Source organism: Taurulus bubalis (assembly GCF_910589615.1).
Source record: "Taurulus bubalis genome assembly, chromosome: 7".
Classification (NCBI taxonomy): domain Eukaryota; kingdom Metazoa; phylum Chordata; class Actinopteri; order Perciformes; family Cottidae; genus Taurulus; species Taurulus bubalis.
In genome coordinates, this window is record NC_136595.1 from 8,704,076 (window position 1) to 8,726,413 (window position 22,338).

Genomic DNA, 22,338 nt, shown 5'->3' on the forward strand with positions numbered 1-22,338 from the left:
TGCGGTGTGAATGTTGCCATATTAACAGCAACAGAAAATACAATGTTCTGAACAACACGGAAGAAGAAAAACATTTTTAAAAAGGTGACTGTCCAGTCACATTGTGCGCTTTAATGATAATTGTATCAGGAATGTAAGCGGATGACGACGTACTTCCCTCCACCCTCCAAAGAAAACGCTTATTCATAATATATACAAAAGTGCCGCGCCATGTTACGTAACGTGTGTGTGTGTGTGTATGTGTGTGTGTGTGTGTGTGCCCGTGCTCTCCAAGACCCCACTCCACCGATGTCTATGTTTAGCAGCCTATTCGTGTCTACAGTTAAATTGTTCTTTCCACTCCAGTTATTACAGCAGCAGACGAAATATGAAAAGCGCTGAGGGCCATGGATAATAAGCACAGAAATAGAGCAGGCAGTGAGCAAACCGCAGCCTCATCATCACTGTACAGGCAAACCCCAACGACGCACAAACACACTCGTACATTTATGGACCGTTATTTCCACGGGACAAACGCGTCCCGACCAAAACTTCAGGATGAATGGAACTCCGTCTTCCTTCCCCTCTTTTCCCTCCTGGCGTCCCATTTCTCTCTCTCCTGCATCGCTTGCTTGGGTCTTGCATTCAGCCGGGCAGATGAGGATCCACCCTCCTCCTTCCACCCACCCTCCTCTCAGTCTACTGCCTCTGCGTCTCCCATGACAGCGAATGCTCAATCTGTATCGGCTCTTCCTTTAAAAGAAGAAGAAGAAAAAAGAAGGTTTAACCACGTGCTCAGTGGCTGATAGATTGTACAGTAGTGACTCACTGACACTGGGGAACGTGTCAGGGAGATATACTACACTATTGTGTCTCTTTCTGAATCACTGCTTTATTACAGCACACACACACACACAGTCACACAGACAGATGCCCACACAGGGGACCAATTAAACCTATAAAACACAATACTGAAAACTGCACATATGCCCATTTGTTGACACAAGCAGTGGAAGAAAAACTCGATTTATTTAAGTCAAATAGAGACAAGCAAAATATTACTGATAGTGCTCCGTTCCCTTCTGCCACTTTAGTCAAAGTGTTCGAATTGTGTCCTCGCAACACAAAGACGAGCTGAAAATATTTGTTTTATTGGCGCCAAGGATTTTGCGTGACATTACATTACAGGGACGTTGTGTGACGCCAAAGAAATTCAACATGAAAGAAACATTTAAGATGCTGCAGATATCCAAAATGTTAGCCTCTCGTCTACAGTATGTGTCACACTCCAAAAACAAAGGCTCTCACATGTTTTACAATTCAGCTCAGCATCTTTAGCCCTTAGTTGGATAGTATCCTAATGTCCAAGTCCCAAACTCCACCTGAGACCCGTAAGTGTACATTTTAGTGTTTTATTCCTGACCCTCAGCCCGCCATGTGGGCTAATGCGATGCATGGCCCACACCGTTTCCTTTTTCCTGCCTCCCACATGGTTTTGCGTATACTTGCAACACGTGGCACACATGGACACAGATGACTGGCACGGTTTCTCTGGTCAAATGTTTTGGATTATTTTTTATTTTGGTGCCTGATCCAATGTGTTGGGCTACTATTCACACTATTACCCATGCTGACAACACAACATGGTTAAAAGTGTGTGTGCGCACACAAACATTACACCCATATACGATAGCTGAACAAGTCATTCCAAAACCATCGTCGTTAATCTGATTCTTTAACAGCCTTCAGTAAGACCGGACCATATAGCCCAAAATGTCATCACGTAGTGTTTTTTTTAATTTTTTTTATATATATTGATCAATGTCATTAACTATCACCATATATATTTAAAGATAACAGTAATAATAATAATGCTTTTAACCCTTTTGCATTCTTCAAGGACAAGACATTACATATTAAAACCAAGTAACTCAAATATTGTGTAACATTTCACAACACATCATCGTTATCATGAAAGATTTTATCATAGAAATACATTTCGAGATTGTTTCATCCTGACCTTCACCACAATAGCGTTTTATTTCATCCCACAAGTGTTGGATGGCTTTAGGTTCAGGACTCAGTCTTCTCTATAACTGGGAGGGAACAATTTGCGTATAGAGGTCGCTAACTGCACTAGATGATGAAACACTTGTCTAGAATATCATTGTATAACGTTGCGATAATATTACCCCTTCCTACACAGACACACACACACACACATTAATGCAGATAAGCTGGTGGTTCACAGGTGTTGGAGGGTCACGACGGCTCCATTCAGCCGTGTCATGTCGCCCCGTTCGTGGCGTCTGGCTTTCTATCTCATTTTGTGAAGTACAATAGCTGCAACAAAAAAAAAGAAGAAAGAAGCCTGTTTGAGTGAAATGATTATATTCTGTGCTTGTAGAAAATGACACTGTGTTCTCATGCAGGGTTTTTTTTTTTGGAAGCAGTTGCTTGGGGCGCAGGTGGTCGTGTGACCTTAAACGTGCACTTCACACATGCACAGATAGATAATGCAACAACACACACACACACACACACACACAGAGAGAGAGAGCATCGCACAGATTACATCTAGTTTACTGAACTGCTTGTTCTCCTGAGACATAGAGAGATATCCTGACATAGAGAGTTTGTCTATCCTGAGATAGACAAAACCCTGAGAGTCGAGCAGGTGGGTCCGTGAGTTCAAACGGATGATTCATGGCCAAACGTTCAGCCTCAACATTATGTTCCATTTTTGGAAAGATGCCTTACATTTGCAAACATATCAACTTATTCAGCTTTATTGCGGGGGACTTGTATGGGGAAAAGACTATCCCTCAACAGAAGCTTCATCGTCATAATGAAAATGTTGCAACACTGTGCAAACATTTTATTCAAGGTGCCGTTTTGTACGGGAAATTAAATCAGAGTTGAAGTAATTCAGCTGCGTGTTGGTTTGGGTTTGACATGCCTTCGTGGTTTCAAGAAAACCCACGTGTGCATGAACTTAACTCAGTAGGAGGCACATGATATGAGCTTTCAGGCGACGCCTTTGTCTGTACTTAAAGCCTCTGAAGAGACAATGTTAGCGCCTCACTGGATGTTTTGGTCTCTATGGCGACAGAAATGGAAAACTCAACACCTGATTCTCTCAATAGCTCACCTGGGCTTCCTTCTCACACACACACATGCAGATTCTTTGAATTGTGTTCCGCACACACACACACCTGCAGAAGTAGTTACAGGAAAAATCTGCTGCAACATAATTCCAATGTTTTCAGTATTATTATTTCAGTTTCAAGTAGTATCAGTAGATTGTATCTGAGTATCCTAGAAGTGCCCCAAACAACGGGGCCTTCATGAGTTCTAAATGTTGGATGTGTGAACCTGCAACCAATTATCTGTAATGTTATTTCTGGTGCAGCTGGTGCCCTGTCCGACTGTTTTAATATTCCTGCTGAACATTTTGTGAAATATGTTCACTCGCTTTACTTTTGAGAGTGAGAAACAGTGGCAGCGGAACAACAATGAAGGACGAAGCTGAAGCAAGTTCCTCAACATCAGCCTTAACTCCATTCTTATTTTTTCTTTTTCTGACAGACATTATTTCTCGTTTGCCATCATCACTTTGCCAGCATCTCCACTTCACTTTGCCAGCATCTCCACTTCATTCAAGCTTAGCATGAATATTGACAATTTCTGTTTATTTTTGGCATTCTGTTTTTTTTGTTTTTTGTATGCAAACATTCAAAATGCACCTAATTGGACCCGTACATAATTGGAATTTTAAAGTTTTAGTTGGAGTCGCGGGAGGGGTTTGATTCATATATGACTATGCTTCATATGTGATTATGCATACGCTATGTAAATAGGCCACTTGATGCCACTCGGCTCCATTGTTGGGAGGTTAAATGGGGAGCAGGGTGCTGATGGCCGCGGACAGCAGAGATTAAGGCTGCTGTTCCCATCGTCCTCCTCCCTCTGTCTGCCCCTCCTTCTTCCTCTCTCTTTCTCTTTTGTATGACGAGGGGCAGAGTCAGTTCCTGTGTCATTGTTAGGGATCCATCTGCCCAGCCACACACACACACACACACACACACACACACACACACACACACACAGGGGCGGCAGCAATTAAACCTGTTTGACACACTTGACAGAGAGGAGCTTTGGGCTGTGTGTCGGGCACGAGCCATCTGTGAAACAACCACATACACTCAATCGTGTGTGTTTGTGTTTGCTTCATTAAATAGATTTCATACACTGACATTGCCACGGATCCCCACTATTTATTTATTTTTTCTTTTACATATTTGTGCAAGATAACCCACCCTCCTCCTCCTCCTTCTTCTTGTGATGGACAGAAGAGACAGTCAAGTTAAGGGAGGGGATGGACGGATGGGTGGATGGGTGGACGTAGAGGGAGGACAGAATGGATGGATGGCAGATTGGGAAGCAGACCTTTTATTTAATGTTGGTCCCTGAAGTAGGACACCGGTTAGACAGATAGATAGACAGAGCAGCTGTAATTACTGGTGGCAGCAGCCCCCATCTGAATATATTGTATTGATAGTATGCTGTTAACAGGAGATTACCATGTGGATGACTGGGGGTCTGGGCCAGTCTGGGTCTCCACTGTGTGTTTTTGGGGCAGCTGATTATGATGATGCCATTGTTCTTTTTTTTTATCTAATCTTAAAAGTGCTCTACTTTCTGCTCTTGGCACAGGAATAGAAGCTGAGAGAGGGAGTAATAAGCTCATGGGTTCATTTTATTTTTGTTTGACCAGTTTTCACCAAAAGAAAAAAATAAGAGTTAATCAGCTTAAACAGACTTGTCATCTCAATTTTGCTCGCGCATGCAGAACCCCCCAGAACGTGCTTATGTGGATAGAAAATTAAATATGTAACTCTTCCAAAAACAGACCTCTGGAAAACCAACCAAACCTCGACATGCAAACCTCATGCATCGAGACCCATCCGAAAAAGGTCACAGAATTATTAGACCGCATCTAAAATGCTGTCGACCCAAATAGAGCCGAGCAGCGAGAGAGCTGGAAGCAGCGTGATCCGATACCAATTACCATGCAGGTGCAGTCGAAAAGAGCAGCAACGCGTCCCGAGGTCCTAAGAATGAATGAAAAGTCGACTTAAAACACACTTCTTTTCTTTTTTTTCTTCCCCTGTGACGATGATGATGATGCACCATGTGATCAGAGATATAGCAGAGAGTCCACTCCAGTGTGGGACATATTGACAAAACGTACGGCAATAGAACCGGACCCTAACTGGACCCGGTCCGACTGGATGTGACTTGGTCCTGACCAGGGTCAGGTCTCGACTGCTATGAACTTACTTGAGCTGAGAAGTAAGGAAGAACAAAAATTGTGCTGTGGATCAGTTGGAGATCTTTTGAACTGATTTAACTGTTACATAAACCTGCAGTGACAGATTGCCACCTGGGGCATCAAATACAAGGTGTAAACACACCACTGACCTGAGATCACCTTTTAAGTTGATATGACGAACTTGTTCGGAAAGCGTTGCCTAATTTAAAAAAACAACAGCCACTTGGCAGCATTCTCTGTAGGTCTGGCTCTTTAGCTGCGATATATGTTCCACTTCCTCCGCTAGCTATATATAGTCGTTAACTGTGTCTGTCTGCTGTTTGGCGCTGAGCAGCAAACACTCTGGTTTTATAGCTGCTTTTTTTTGCTGAGAATAGCTTGTCTGCTTTCTACTGAAAAAACAGCGCCATGAAAGCGGTGAGAGTGAGCCAAAGCCTTCATACTAAAACAATGAGATGAAAGACCCTATGGAGCTCTTAGAGGTGGGGGGACCTGCAGAGTCAGGTGATAATTACCTGTGCATTTGTCACCATGAGGGACATCCTTCCCATAAAACTTTGTCATTTGATCCGTTGGTAGTATTAAAATATTGATGGTAACAGCTTCAAACATAGTATATATCTAAGAATGAGGAGCAATACATCAAGGAAGCACCAGCCAACTTTTTCAGTCCCGAGGCGGATATCTGAGATTTGGATATCGTCCGATACCGATCCGATACCGATGTTCGATTAAGCTACTTGCGTCACTGTGCGTGTGACTGGAATCATTTAAGCTTGACTTGAACACGGCTTTCACTACAAATAAATATATATATGGTATATAAAACAGAATTTAATTGTATAGGTCGGTCCCATTTTCTCCAATCTGTGTGTGTGTGTGTGTGTGTGTGTGTGTGTGTGTGTGTGTGTGTGTGTGTGTGTGTGTGTGTGTGTGCTGTATTCCCTGTATTATAGGCTTCCTAAATGTATGTTTGCACCTCTCTAGCATCCCCAAGTGTATGTTTAAGCTTCCATATCGTTTACGGTAACTGTACTTAACCTCACTGAAGGGGGCTTGGTTCATGCTGGAGTTAAACGAGCCCACTGTGCAAACAAACTACAGCTCCGGACACATCACTGCAGTGTAAAAGGACATTAGAGTGACTTTTGTAAGAAGGTTAATTATTGTGTGATAGTTAATTTAATGTTTTACATTGCCACTTATCATTTTCCAAACCCCATTGTAGGGATTGGTTTTGTTTGAATGTTTCCCAGACCCTTTAGTTGGCCATTGCATGAAATCCTTTCACCATGGACATTAACTTGAACCATGCTGGACTTGTGTATTCCACCATTGTTGTCATTGTGCATGCTAATGCTCCTGAAATAGTGGATTCATTTGGGGAGTCTCCACAGCATTACCATGCAAATATAATATCAAACCACGAGGTTAGCATCCTTTTATATGTTCTTATTATACATGTAGTTTCATATTTTTTAAAAGGGCTCTGTAATTTCCTAAAAAAGCTGGGCACTGTAATGTGTAGCAAACGTTACTCAAACAATAGGAAATAGTGCATATATTGTATTATTTTCATAGGGAGATTCATCTACATTGTGTGCTCTAGTAAGGTTTGGTCAGGATGCAGGATGGTGAATGTGGGATTGTCAAATAAACTACTGTGTGTGTGTGTGTGTGTGTGTGTGTGTGTGTGTGTGTGTGTGTGTGTGTGTGTGGGGGGGGTTTATGGTAATGAAGGAGCATGTCCCCCAGTGCAAGAGTGTAGCTCATTGATGTGTGTTTAAGGTATTGGACAACAATCTCTGCGCTCTATGACAGAGGAATAAGATGTATCAAGCTTTTTGATAAGACCAATGTATTGTTGGTTGGTTGTATGTATGGTAGAAAGAAAGCACATTTACAAATGTTAAAACATAATGGTTTGCTTTGTTAATTTGTAATTAGTGGGCTTAAACGTGCAAAAACACTGCCATGGTCTTCCAGAATGTTTGGATGGCTGCGTATTCATGTAGCCTGGTATGTCATACCCCAGAGTGGCTGCAGCCTGTAGTTCGTAGTGACTTACAGCCAGGCAGTAGGAAGGTAAGGATCTGACTGGAAAACCACAGAATTTGTAAGTTGCTCTTCAGAGGCTGAAGTAATTTCCCTATTGGCTTTCAAATTCAGCTTCTGAGTTTGCGCACAGAGGGGTTCTGTCAGCGTCGGGCCTGGGAAAGAAAGAGTCTAACCAAGAGGGGGTGGGGGTGTTGTATTAATATAATACAGGCAGAACGTGAGCGGGATGAATAGGTTAAATACAAGTAATGTTTACTGGCTGGTACAGTTTGTCAATATCCATTACAACAAGGGGCTATTTGTATTTCGTTTCGGTGTGTCACAGTTCGAGAAGTTAACTCCACCCACCCCTGTATGCTCCAGCGTAGTGGTTCGTCCCAGCCGATGTCAGTCTCAGCCGGCCTCCTCTTGTCAGTGCTCTTCTTAAAATGAAGCTAGCAAGCCGGCGGCACCAACGGCGGAAAAAGAGAGGGGACTGAAATGTAGAGCTGGCATCTACTTTCCACCGTTTAAAAGGACGCTTTTATATGTATATATGTGTGCATGTACACATATAGAGGGCCTTCATGAAGAGCCCAGAGTTATTCACTGTATTATGTCGGAGGGAGCAGTGCTTTTTGTACACAGTTCGCCTATTTATTCCAGTCTGAAGCAGGATTTCAGATAGAAGACTTCTAAGTAGATAGTTAGATAGATTAGCTTATCTCGTCGAGTTTTTTTATACGTCGGTTTGTTCTTAGTTTTTTTCTTTCCCGTTTGCATTTTACAAGGTTTTGTTCTTTCCTTTTTCGTGGAGAACGATTGTCAGGTTAAGCCACACGCAAGCAATGTATAATACAGTCTGGACCCCGGAAAAAGCCGGCGAGGAAGGCGACTGGAGGGACGTGATGATGCCCTACTCCACGGAGCTGATATTTTATCTGGAAATGGACCAACCGCCAGGTAAGGGGAGGGTGGGGGTCGTGACGGCACGAGCCGGACCCGGTCAGGAAAGTTGAGCTGGAGAGGTGTTGCGTTTGATGTCCGCTCAAATCGGTGGGAAGTTGTCATGCGTAACGTACCGCTGCGTCCTGGCCCCCGGCGTAGCGAGCTGGAGCCTACCGACGGTCCGCTCGTCGTCCCTCGAGTGTTTTTAGTGTCTGAACAATTTATGGTTGTATTTTATTTTCTCAAGGCATCGTCATTGCCACGGTTTTGAACATTAGCCTCGCATAACCATTGTTTAGTTGTAATGGTTAGCAAGTCATTTGAGCTTTAAAAAAAAAAGAGAGAAGCAATTGGCAATTTTTTTGGGGCTTTAAATTTGACTGAAAAAACTGTTTGCAGCACGGATGACAATGCTTTAAACACGATTTACTCAGTCTTGCCTCTCCGATGCCACGGTTGTCGCGTGAATGCACCGTCGTTATATGTCCATATACATGTATGTAGGACGTGCATGTAGCTATATATGCTTATTCTCGCTGTGACAGTAGCGGCAGATCTCCAAAAGCTGCACATTTTATGGACACAATAGTACACCGAGGTGGCCGATATCCTCCTCTGTCCACCTGCATGTAATGATAAATAAATGACCAAGATGGCAGACATGGCAGCCCAAATAATTTTAGGCAAAAATGCCCCCCCTCCGCACAAACCCACCAACGCAGTCCTTTGCAGCCGAGTTCCCTTCTTGAAGCTAGTCTCTAATTTCTGCAACTACCTGCGCGTTTTTCTCTCTCTGTTATTAACGTGACTACACAATCAAAGTCTGGATGATCCGGATCGTCCCGACATTCGCTCTGGTGCCGGAACCGACGACTGGGGAAAGGAAAGGGGGGGATGGGACACCGAGAACAGAGAGATGGGGGCGACCGGATTAAGGAACGGAACCGGGGGAAGAATGTCCCGAGCATTTCATAATCCTAACATCAATTACTGACATTTGTGGCCTCTCTCTCTCTCTCTCTCTCTCTCTCTCTCTCTCTCTCTCTCGCGCGCGCAAACTGTCACTGTCACTTCATTCCTGCCTTCATCCATTAATTCCTAGGCAATTGTGCCAGTGTCATTTGACTCCTACTTCTCTCTCTCTCTCTCTTTCTCTCTCTCTCTCTCTCTCTCTCTCTCTCTCTCCCCCTCCTCCCCTCGGTGCGCTGAATGGATCATGGAGATGTGGGACGTTGCGTTGTTTCCAGGAGGCGCTGTTGAATGCAGTTTGCCCGGTAGCTCTGTCCCCCCTCCTCCATTCTCTCCTCCCAGTTATCTATTGAGATGTACTGTATATTCTGCAGCCACCATAAAGTGCAGCATTGTGTCTTTTCTGTGGCATGTTGCAGAGAGGTTGCATAAATACAAAAATAAAAAAGAATTCCCTAAGGTGAAGAGGGTTTTATCAAACAAAAGTATTTCAACCATTAGAATGCACTGATTTAAACTTCACATAGGATGGTATTTTTCACCTTGTGTGAAGTTTGTACCTGCAAGTGTGAGCATGTGCTCCATTTTTCTGCTCTGTTCATGAAAAAAAAAACTGAAGTGCTTTGTTTGATTCTTTCGTTTGAGGTAGTGAAGTCCAGGTGAAGTGGACTGGTGCAGTATCTCCACTTTCCTCTTTCTCTCTGCTCGTTTTAAAGTCCCCCCCCCTTTTTTTTTTGCCTCCTGACTGAACGGGGAGAGGCATTGATTGTCTTTCTTGCTGTTTTACTCTGTCTTGCCCCTCTCCCTCGCTCCCTCCGCTCGACAGTCATTGTGTTGGAGCTACAGTCGAGTGAATAGACAGCGCTCCTCGGCTCAATGCGTCGGATGTGAATGCAACACACTGGCCATTTACTGGTGATTCACACACTTGTGTGCCGCTGGACCTTTTGCTTTTATAGCACCCGGAGCTAATCATTCATTCACGCAGAGGGTCATTGTCATTGGTTGACAAAGAGTAATGTTTAAAGAAAAAAAAAACTCTGCTAATTTCATCCCGGCTTAATGAGCAATTGTGCTCACTCCATGCTGTGAATCATACAGTCCACAAAGACGATATATATACGAAAAAGGTGCATTTTGTACCTATTTTTTACAATGCAACTTATTTTTTACAATTATCTCTAGCTTGTACTTGCAGTGTGTTGTACACGATTATAGGTCTTTTTTTGTGTGAGTGGCTCCTCTTTTACCTGAACGAGCTCATCCTGTCTGCGCCTCAGCGTGTGTGCCTATGTGTCTTTTGTTTTGACATAACTGACATGTAATCTAAAGAGCTGAGGAGACGAGAGAGCGGGGCAAAGAGAGGGTGACGGGGGTGTAGACTGGGAAGGCAAAGCCTGCGGGGTGTGTGTGTGTGTGTGTGTGTGTGTGTGTGTGTGTGTGTGTGTGTGTGTGTGTGTGTGTGTGTGTGTGTGTGTGTGTGTGTGCGCATATGTGTGGTTCCAATGGAAAATTGGTGGTACATTATTGTTAAAGGACCTCACCAGAGGGTTTTCTGCACGTCTTTGCTCGCTTACAGCACATTACTTCTCCGTTGTCCTTCCCTCAGGTGGTTTCTGATGTCATCTGCTCAGCATGAAAACCCAACATGCAAAGGCTGGGACGTCCTTTTTCCTCGCAGTTTAAGAGTTTACATCATGTCTGCATTTTTAGTTATTTTTTATTGTGATAACGTATCGCATATTTTACAAATCTACCTGCATTATTATTGATATTATTATTGGCATTAGTGATGACAGTATTGTTTCTTTGGCAACAATACATAACAATAATTAACTAATTGCTTGTCATGGTCCTTAGTCAATTGTGGTCAGTGACGATATGATCATATTATGATGTTTTTACAAAATAGTTTGTTTTAAATTATTTATTCATTTTTAGCAATAAAAAAAAGAAGTTTTAAATGATTATGTCACTGCATTGAGAATCAATCGAAATATCTGTTACTATAATATGCCCAAATTTGCCATCCTGTGATGTATATTGGTAAAATGTTCCCGTTGATATCATGATCTATCAAGCAGCCCTGCATTAGTCCATAATGAGGACCAGATTATGATAGATTTTTCTACATGAGTGCACTCACCTTCAGAAGGAAAATCATATTGGAGGAACACGATTTATGCACATTTAAGTACAAGTGATCAAATAAGTCCTTTTAACAGATATGTTACTGTGTTGGATTAACTAATTTAAGCACGGTTCAAGTGCCAACTCTGATTTTTAAGTGCATACATTAAGCAGAAATTGCTACCTGCACTACAATATGCAAAAACCAGCAGTATAGACCTGCCACTCTTGACACAAATGATATGCAGAGCGGAGATGTCAAAGCCTCTCCACATAAAGGACGTAATCATCATCATCATTTGGATCGGATTGACGTGGTCCATAAGAGACGTATCGCTCGGTGCCCTGTCCATTAAGTCACTGAGTGAATCAGAGCCTGATATCAGAATCATAAGGTGAACATAATTTGACTTGATAAGGGATATTTATTTTGGTGGTCTGGCAGTTGGTTCATTGGTTTTGGTTGTGCGTGTGTTCATGTTTTGTCTCAAAGGGCTGTTGTTTACAATACAATGCCAAGCGTTCTTTGGTTGCAGCTTCTCAAATGTGAAGATTTGCTGATTTTCTCATGTCATTGGAAATGTAATATCTATGACGTTTTGGACTGTTGCACCTAATTTGTTAGATCACGCTTATGTTTTTAGTTGTGTGTGTGTGTGTGTGTGTGTGTGTGTGTGTGTGTGTGTGTGTGTGTGTGTGTGTGTGTGTGTGTGTGTGTGTGTATGTATGTGTGTGTGTGCTGAAATTATAGAGTCTTAAACGCACGTTCAGCCGCAGGTCGCACTGTTTAATAGGAGACGACCTGTTGATTTAGCGCTCGCTGCTCCACTGCTGTGTGTGTGTGTGTATGAGTGTGTGGTGTCCCAGAAGGAATTGATATACCACTGGATAACTCCGCCTCCCTCTTTCCTTTCTTTCTCTCGTGTGAGGCACGCCCCCCTCGCTGCATCCTGATTGGCCGAGTGGGGCGGGCCCCAACGCCGGGATTAGTTAGCGCATCGGCTGCCTTGCTCTGCTCTTTTCTTCACTCTGACTGAGCAGAGAGCTGGAGGAGGAGGTAGAGGAGGAGGAGGAGGAGGAGGTATAGGAGGTAGAGGAGGAGGAGTGAGTGTGTGTGTGAGAGAGAGAAAGAGAGAGAGAGAGAGCAACACACAGGGGTAGTGAGTGAGTGAGAGAAAGGAGGAGGGAATCAGCTGAGAGACGAGTGACAGCATGCAGCTAACGGAGAGCGTGATGCTTGAGGACGGTAGGCAAAGAGACACATTTGATCTTTTGGTGTAATTTCTTTTTCTTCCTCTTTTGTTGCTGCCTTTGTTCCGTCTTCGCTAGCTTTCTCGTGCACCACTCTTGCCGTTCCAATCTGTGTACATTTATTTGCAATGACTGGTTGCACACTTTCTTTTTCATATTTTTCCCTCTTTCATGCTGTTGCATTCCCCTCTTTGATTCCTTCTTGCAGCACATGACTTAACACTTCCAAAGAGTGTGTGTGCGCGTGGGCATTTGTCTTCATTGCTTCTCTGTTGCGGAGTTTGCTTTTGTACTCTACAATTTGGGGAATTAATGCTGCAATCATGGGTCGATCCACAGAAAGTTGCTTGTGTAACACAAATACAATTGCTATCGAGTTCCAGTCTCTCAAATGTGAGGATTTACTGTTTTGCGTTCAATGTTGTAATTTAGTATTTGAACATTTTTTTATTGTTGCTCAGACGAAAATTGAAATTTCAAGATGTTGTGTTGGGCTCTGGTAAATTATGACTTTAACATTTTATTCAGGCTATATATATATTTAACAACTAAAGAGTCTTACGCTCTAAAGCATCTCCATGTGTGAGAAGTGGGTGCTTGTGCTTTCATGGCCGTGACGCTGGTACACACCCACATACTGTAAAAGCTCACACACACACACACACACACACACACACACACACACACACACACACACACACACACACACACACACACACACACACACACACCCCACCTGCAGCTCCTTACTTTGTCCAGATGGAAAGTGGACCAGATTTCAGGAGCATATTTCTCCTTCAGTCAATTCATGCCACGTGCTTTTGAGTATCTGCTTTGTTTTTAGTTTTTTTTTTGCAACATGTGCCGTAAGGTCTCTGCGCGTAAACTCGTGTTGCAGTAAAGACCTTTGTTAATATGCTGTCCCTGCTGCGCTCATGGTGATCAGCTGTGTGCACGCCAAAAAATGACCACGGCTCGCATGGATGCTTTGTGGGTTTGTCCGGTGCGAGTGTTAATCATGTGTGTGTCGGTCAGTGTTCGGGATAGGTGTGTGTGTGTGTGTGTGTGTGTGTGTGTGTGTGTGTGTGTGTGTGTGTGTGTGTGTGTGTGTGTGTGCGCGCGCGCGCGACGGGCTGTGTGTGTGGCTGAGCGCTGCTCCTTTGTCTGGTGAGGGGGAGGGGACGAGGGAGGCTGCGCTGATGGTCGCCTTTGTTCACCATCTCTCTCTCTCTTTCTCTCTCTCTCTTAGACTCGTGTGCATTAGTTGTGACAGGTTTTTATTAAATTTGTACAGACTCGGAACAACACAGTGTACGTTCTCATATTTGCCGACATGTTCAGATCCCGTCCTCTTCAGCAAGACAGTTGTCATGAGCGAGTTTGACTCGTTTCGTGCAGGACAGCGGTTTAGAAGAGCAGGCGTATCACGAGTGTTGTCCGGTGTGTGTGTGTGTGTGTGTGGGGGGGGGCTGGCCCCCTAGACACTGCAGAGGTCGCCGACCTCAATGCTTCAAGTTTCCAGTGGAGTGTTGCAACAAAGGGTTATTTGCTGGTTTGACCTTAGCATTTTTGTATTGAATTTTTGTGAATTACATATTTCTTTAATTTTGAAATGTTGCTGACATGACTTCAGCCACATTTAAGATGAATGAAAATGATAGTTAGTTGCATCCCTGACGACCCCCACCTATTGTCCTTTTTACAATACTGTACGTTGTGAGGTCCATGTACTTCCACACAGGGAACAACATGCACACACTTTTCAGTTATGTCAAAACAGTGTTTTTCTTTGTAACCTATTTTTTTGTTTTTCCTGTTCATTTTAAACCGTTTTTTTTATTGAATATGAAGTGGACTTTCTCTCTGTATGTACTTGGACGTGCGTGTGTGTGAAGCGCTGACAGAGGGGAACTGTGCAGCTGCCGAATGACAGCTTTGGCTGCAGTAACCGACTGACTAACTGACTGCCGTGGTGATGTGAAAGGGAGAGAGAGAGAGAGAGGGAGAGGGAGGGAGGGGGGAGAGAAAAAGTGAGAAGGATAGCAGGGTTGAAGGAGAACAAAGAGGACAGGAGAGGAAGAGGAGCTGCCACTGTCACGACATTCCTCTGAATGTGTGTATGTGTGGCAGTCCAACCTATCTGGTGAGGTCTTCACAGCATGAAGTGAGGGAAAAGGTCCAAGGCCGCTTGCTGTTGGCAGTCCTTTTTTGTCATTCCCGCTGTATCTCACTCCTCGTAACGTCCTGTAGTTACTGAATTCACAGCATTATGAGACAGGTGCAGATTGTCATGAAACAAAAAGGATCATGAGCTACAATGTGTGGAAATTGAAATGTTTCAAACAACTCAAAAGAAATGTTCTTTGAAGTGTAATTGTGACATAATGACGTACTACACATTTGATCGTTTTATGGCCCTCTGGTGGCTCTGTGGCTCAAAGCACCCTATTTAATTCCTCAGTTCTCAAACTTGTTAGATTGGAGACAATGCATACCAACGGAATATATAGTAATGTCCAGTGCTTAAAGTAAATATTGGACTTGACTCTAATTATAATGACAATGCTAATTGTGTCTGCCACACACGGAAGTAGCAGGTGTTTGCCTCATTAATAACATCACAACAAACTGGGTATTGTATTCATCTCTCCCTGTGCATTGTGGGTGTTCCACGTGTCGGTCACTTGTCGTGTGTGTGTGTGTACGTGTGGTGTGTGTGCGAGCTCTCCAGTAATTACACTGCTGTTCCTTAAACTGTAACCAGATGTGCCTTGAGACGTGCCTTGAGACCCTCGGGGGGGGGGGGGGGGGGGGCTGTTGGTACTGTGGGTCATCTTCAGGCTAGCTCTCTGTTCGGCACACAGCATGGCAGCAAACACAAGTACTTCTGCTTGTTATGCTTATTAGGCCTGTCCCAGAAATTACAGCGATGAACAACATTTCTGACGGATAAAACGTAAATACAATGGACTCTTGAGCTCTGTAAATAGAAAATTGCAACGTCTGCACACTGCTCAGGTCTCGTCTAACGTGTGTACTCGCAAAGGGAAATATTGAGGTCAGCAAAAATGATTGAGGTCGTGTCCATATAACGTACCATACTTCGATAACCCAATTATCCCAGCAGGCCTTATTACGCTGTTAGCGTTCAGGCAGACTTTACCTTCAGCCTTTAAAACGCTGCTGGCAATGTGCATTTCTGTGTGGATTGCTTGATTACTCCCCCCCCACTCCCCCCCTCCCCCTCAACATCAATACACATTTTGTGAGAAAGAATAAACTCTTAAAAAATGCATATTTTCTATAAAGTGTACCGTTTTAAAAGCCTTCTGATAATTAGGCTTGCACAAGCTTCCTTAAGGCTACACGGTATTTCAGGAATTGCATTCAACACAGAATCAGTTATAGTTAGGCTGAGTGCAAACCCGAGTTTAAGTTTAACATTATCTGCTGTGAACTTTAGAAGATTAACAGGAGGTTTCCCTGCAGCAGCTCAGTGGGAGGACGAGTGCAAAGACTATGAAAACAAAAGTGTTTGCAGTTGTAACAAACTTCCTTCTCCTTCCTCGGGACCTAAAACTGTGTGTGTGTGTGTGTGTGTGTGTGTGTGTGTGTGTGTCGCATGTGGTTTATGACAGAATAATTACTGTGATGATGAATGTGCTGTTCTTGTGTCGTTTCCCTGTGTGATTAATAATAACAACACGGTCACAAACTGCACCGCCACTGCATTTGTGTGGAGGTATAAAAACAGCTGCTGTGTTACAATTTGCATATGCGGTATGTGTGTATGGAATACACATTCTCGCTTGTTCTGGTGTAATTGTTCGCACGAAGCCCTGAAGTAATGACATATCTGGAGAGTATTAACTTGAGTAGTAACGGTGCTTCCGCTTTCCCTGCATCAGCAGTCCAGGATGGGCGGTTGCCCTCAGTGTTGTGTTTTTTTTCCGTATGTATGTATACCAGCTCCTTTTTTCCAATAGTAACACATCGTCTCTTTCTCTCCACCCCAGCTCTTCCTCCGAAGCCAGCAAAGCCACAGCAGCCCTGCTCAGTCGGGTTGGGAGGGGGCGGCACCAATGGCACCAAGGACGGAGGAGCGGGAGGCTCGCTGCAAGAGGCCGAGTGGTACTGGGGTGACATATCCAGGTAAAACACACACACGCACACACACACAGGGTCTTAAAATGGAGTGACTGAGTAGATTATATCTTATCACATATCCTTATCCCCAAAAAACTATATTCACCAATAATGTTACATTTCGTTCAAAATTATTGGCAATAAATGTCAATTATTTTATACTATAGACTGACACATCTATCAGTGGGGATCTTATTATGCTTACTGTGAGGAAAAGTATGTACATTTGGTATATGACGAGTACAAATTTGATGGATATTTGATCCCTTAAATCACTAAGTCTGCCTTACGTATTGACCTTTATTTGATAGTAGCTAGTTGAGTGATAGGATGTTCCTCAGTTGTTACAAAGAGCCATGTATGCATGTTTGTGTGGTGTATCTACTTAATTGTAAAGTTTCAGTAAATGCATCCTGAATTCTTCCTATCGCCAAGCGCTCAAATTTCCACAGTATCCTTAGAGTTGAGTTTCAGAACATCAGCAGGACCATCTTTTTCATGTTTTCCTAAAGTAAAAGTGATGAGTCTGAACTGTTGAGGCTTTTTGTCATAAGTGCAGGTTAGCTCTCAGCCACAATCCACACGTACTTGGATAACCACACCTACAGTGCAGACAGCCAGTCTGCCGCCTTTCACACACTTGCAGAGCAAAGATGCTGTTGGCTCGGACTAGTCTGCCCAGTCCCTCCCTCCGTCGTTTAATTGATGGACTTTACTTTGAGGTGTATGGCTGTGGGCAAAGTCCTCATCGCCTGCCACTGATAATTGAAGGCAGACTTTACACATAAAAACCATCTGTACACAGATCACTCAACCAATCCCATTGTTTGTTTTGTCTTCAGGGAGGAGGTGAATGATAAGCTCAGAGACATGCCGGATGGGACCTTCCTGGTTCGGGACGCTTCCACCAAGATGCAGGGCGACTACACACTCACACTGAGGTACGGTCTCTCTTCAGTTTGTCGCCGCAAATGTTCGACTGTGGCGTCGACATGTTCTCATCTTCTTGTCCGTGTGCCGGCTTTTCTTCTTGTGCCAGGAAAGGGGGAAACAACAAGCTGATAAAGATCTACCACCGGGACGGGAAGTACGGCTTCTCCGACCCGCTGACGTTCGGCTCAGTGGTGGAGCTCATCAGCCACTACAGACACGAGTCTCTGGCTCAGTACAACACCAAGCTGGACGTCAAACTCATGTACCCCATCTCCCGCTTCCAGCAGGTATGCAACAGGATACACACTGTCCGTTTGATACGGCTTTATTGAAGGAGGAAAATTCCGTGGTCTTTACAACCCGTGTCTCATTTTCATCTCAGTTGAGGCAATTAGTTTTATCGTAGAACAAAACACAGGATTTTGGCTGTTTGCGCAACCATCACATAGAGGTGTAACATGTAGCTGTACTTTTAACTATATACTGTAATTATGTGCACAGGCATCTTTACAATGCAGTGGTTGGTCTTAAAGGACACTTTGTATTCTGTGGTTTAGAATATTTGATTAATTAAGTTAAAAACCTTTCTGGTAGCTCATCTGTTTGGCACATCTGCTGAAATGTGATCATAACCAACAGGGAACCAAAAAAGCTAAAGAAAATCTGAATTTTTCCTAAGTAGTGTTGTTGTATCTTGATCTTGAGGGCATAACTCCCTCTTAGTAATCCATCAGTTTCTTCTACCGTGGCCTTTTCAACCAGTTTCCTCTTTAACCCCTCCCCCTCCGCACCCGGCTCGCGCTGGGTGTTTCCACTTCAAACTGCAGCGGCAGCAAGATCCTCACTCTCTGAAATATAGCCCCGCTCGCCGGCCCCCCGTGGCACGCTCCCTAAATAATTGCACACATCCGCGGTGTCAAAGGGCAGTCGTTGCATTTATTCCCTCTCTCCCCTCGCTCCACTGAGTCATTACTCAGAGCGATGCAATATCTCGGAGCGTGCATACCTTGCCATCCACCCAGGGCATTGTGGGTGGTTAATTAACGAGCCTGTTCTGGAGTCACACTCGCTAAGCAGAATCGGGGGTGAACGTAGCAAACGCGCTCGCGTGCACACACACACTTTTATTTTTTCCCCTTCTGTCTTGAGTTTCTGTCCACCGCTCGCTCTCTGAATGTTTTTCGTTTCCCCTCCTCAATCCCTCAGGACCAGCTGGTGAAGGAGGATAATATTGACGCTGTGGGGAAGAAGCTTCAGGAATACCACAATCAATACCAGGAGAAGAGTAAAGAGTATGACAGACTGTATGAAGAATACACCAAGACATCGCAGGTACGCATGCCCTTTAAGTTTTACCATAAAAGAAAAAAGATGGGTAAGAAAAAGGTCCACGTTTCCCATCCGCTCGCTCACCTCCTCTTCTCTCCTCGCCTCAGGAGATCCAGATGAAGCGGACGGCCATCGAAGCCTTCAACGAGACCATCAAGATCTTCGAGGAGCAGTGCCACACGCAGGAGCGCTACAGCAAGGACTACATCGAGCGCTTCCGCCGCGAGGGCAACGACAAGGAGATCGAGAGGATCATGATGAACTACGAGAAGCTCAAGTCTCGGCTCGGAGAGATCCACGACAGCAAGGTGCGGCTGGAGCAGGACCTGAAGACGCAAGCCATGGACAACCGGGAGACCGACAAGAAGATGAACAGCCTGAAGCCCGACCTCATACAGCTCCGCAAGATCAGGGACCAGTATCTAGTGTAAGTGCACAAGACATGGATGGTTGTTAGTACAGTGCCTTGTGGCCCAGCTTAGTAAACAATAATATATTGATAAACCACGGCTCTGGTGGAAAAAGCATCTCACGTTATTTTGGTTTTGATACTATCTGACAAAAGGAGTGTTTCATTCAATATAGTGGTTTGGTTGGGGTTAAACTTGTGATTAGTTTACTAGAGTAATCTGAATGGCAATCTGAAAGGGAAACTTTTAAAGTGCTTACAGCAATGGCTGAACAGGAAACAAATTATTTGTCTACACACGACCGGTTTTCTGAGTTATAATTTGGAATTACCCCCGCTTTATTCCAGAGGCCTAAAGAACAACCGACATGCTGCTTGATTAGAAACTTGTGTTTCCCCTTCACTGAAGGTCTGGTTCACCAGGAGATTTTCTGCTTTATTTCAAGGAGTGAGTCAAACTGCGTTTCGACAGAGCCGGCCTCCTTCTGTGAAAACATTTGTCGGAAGCTCGCTGATTCAATTTCTGTTCAGTCTCATGTTTGCTCAGTGCATCGTAAACAGTGTTGTAGCTGAAAGAACCTTTTAAAACTGAATCATATTGGTAGTAATGTCTCTCTCTCTCGCTCTCTCTCCTCTCTCTAGTTGGCTGAATCACAAAGGAGTTCGTCAAAAACGAATTAACGACTGGCTGGGAATCAAGAACGAAAATACTGACGAGTGAGTCTCCGCTACGAGTTTTTCCTGAAACCGTTGCTGCTGTAGAGCGACTGCAAATATCAAGTGAAGTGCGCCTTGTTCACCGTGTCCGTCTCGCTCTTTGCTCTTTTGGTGCAGAGGCTACTTCGTGACCGAGGAGGACGAGAACCTGCCTCACTACGACGAGAAGAGCTGGTTCGTCGGGGACCTGAACAGGACGCAGTCGGAGGATCTGCTCACCGGGAAGCCAGACGGAGCGTTTCTCATCCGAGAGAGCAGCAAAAAGGGCTGCTACGCCTGCTCCGTAAAGTGAGTACGCACAGGACACAAGTGGTGTGCGACGGACATTTTGTAAACTATTTCTACTACATCTGGGGCGCAGAGGTGCACGCGACATGATACAGATGTTTGTTCATTTCTTATCGACCTTCAGGAAACGTGTGTCGATTTATTCTTTTTCGTGACAGTGATTTTCAATATGCATTAGCCTTGGTTGCAGGTAGCGTTAATCACCTGGCATTTTTCCAATTGTTGGATAGCAGAGCTATTACCTTGTAATCAAGATAGCAGTGTCTTTCTACCAAATTTCAAACAAAATTGGGTTTCAGGAAATTATCTGAAAATGCGGACCCCATTTAGGAGCCCATCGAGCGACAGTGGAGTAAAGCAGGGTTGTCCTTGGGCAACGCACTTAACCCCAAATTGCTGTGAATAGAGTCTGATTGAATGATTAGATGGGCAGGTGGCACTTCGCATGGTAGCCCCCGCCATCAGTGTATGAATGGGTGAATGATGACGTGAAGTGTTTGAGTGGTCGGGAAGACTGAGAAAAGCTCTATACTAGTCCATTTAGCATTTCAAGCCCGCTTTTAGAGTGTAAAGGAAGCAGCCCAGTAAGTGAAACCGATTTCCACTCTAACCAACAGTTACATGTTGCCGTATTCTCGCCTGTTACGGTGCAAGGTTGGTTGGCCGGCCTGGTTATATTCAACAGCTACACCTGTAGAGCTGGTGAAAGACTGAGGAGCCACAGGACAGGAGAAGACAAAAGAGAGGCCTCTTTTGCTCCTGGATGTAAAAAAAGAGAAGTGTTTTCATAAACTGCCAGTGACTCCAGCTGACTGCCTCTCCTCCACATCGTTCAAAGACAGCGCCACTTAGAAAAGCAAACGCCTAAAGCACTGCTTTATTCTGAAGTAATGCTTGCGATCCCGAATGATTTTTATTTATTTGTTTAAAGTCCCGACTAGCCAGCTTGACTGAACTGCATTGTCTTCTCTGTCCTCAGTGTTGAAGGAGAGGTGAAGCACTGCGTGATCTACAGCACACCGCGCGGCTTTGGCTTCGCAGAACCATACAACCTGTACAGCAGCCTGAAGGACCTGGTGCTCCACTACCACCAGACCTCGCTGGTGCAGCACAACGACTCGCTCAACGTGCGCCTCGCATACCCCGTCTACGCACAGATGCCCTCCGGACGCAGATGAACCCCACCCGGCCACGCCCCCACATAGACAACAAACCAACCCCCTTCTTGGGGAATGGAGAACGGGGAGATGGCGCGGAGGGGGGGATTGGTTGAAATACAAAGCAACCCCAACACCAGACCCGATAAAGATAGAAACAAATTAAACACTAGCTGCAACACACGTCAGCCACCTTGGAGTTATATATTTTTACAAGAACAATTTCGGAGGGCATTCTTTCTAAAGACTGCTTGATTTGCACAAGGAAGTTTTAAATGTTTGTGAATGTGAAGAAAAAAAAAAGAAAAAAAAACGATTGAAGGAAGGAGGGAAGGAAACGGAGTAGGACACTTCAGAGTTTCAGATTGACCCCGCTGCTACCTAAACTCCAGCTCAGACTTTTTACGGGAAACTCTAAAAACAAAACACGCGAAAGACGACGAAGACGACGACTACAAAACATTCCCAAATGTTTCTTTTTGGTTTCTTTTTCCGTTCTTTTTAGTTTGCACCTCCAGATGATTATACTACGAAACATTCTTTTGTTTTGCTTGTTTCTGGAGTAGTTTCAGATGTTTTCTTTTTTCTCGTAACTTTGTTTGTGGTACATGCAAGAGGAGATGATGTCAAGTGTCTGTCCTGTCCCTCTCCGTACGAAAAAGCAAAAATAATGTAGCATAACGAGACAACGGACACTAATTTTATGAAGT

General features: G+C 44.3%; 1 protein-coding gene across 4 annotated transcripts in view; it reads left to right on the forward strand.

Moving 5' to 3' along the window:
- Positions 1-22,002, forward strand: part of pik3r3b (phosphoinositide-3-kinase, regulatory subunit 3b (gamma)) — a gene marked incomplete at its 5' end in the record, with an annotated part of 166,466 nt that extends 144,464 nt beyond the window's left edge. For 2 of the 4 annotated variants that reach the window (XM_079220518.1, XM_079220519.1), the window contains 8 exons: positions 16,666-16,801; positions 17,638-17,736; positions 17,835-18,015; positions 18,935-19,060; positions 19,165-19,484; positions 20,109-20,183; positions 20,301-20,471; positions 21,451-22,002. In XM_079220518.1, coding sequence (XP_079076644.1) covers positions 16,666-16,801; positions 17,638-17,736; positions 17,835-18,015; positions 18,935-19,060; positions 19,165-19,484; positions 20,109-20,183; positions 20,301-20,471; positions 21,451-21,649 — 1,307 coding nt within the window. In that variant the 3' untranslated portion in view covers positions 21,650-22,002. Of the gene's footprint in view, positions 1-8,199; positions 8,315-16,665; positions 16,802-17,637; positions 17,737-17,834; positions 18,016-18,934; positions 19,061-19,164; positions 19,485-20,108; positions 20,184-20,300; positions 20,472-21,450 lie in introns of those variants that run through there. The other 2 variants (XM_079220520.1, XM_079220521.1) reach the window with 2 other exon arrangements.
- Positions 22,003-22,338: the final 336 nt, after the last annotated feature.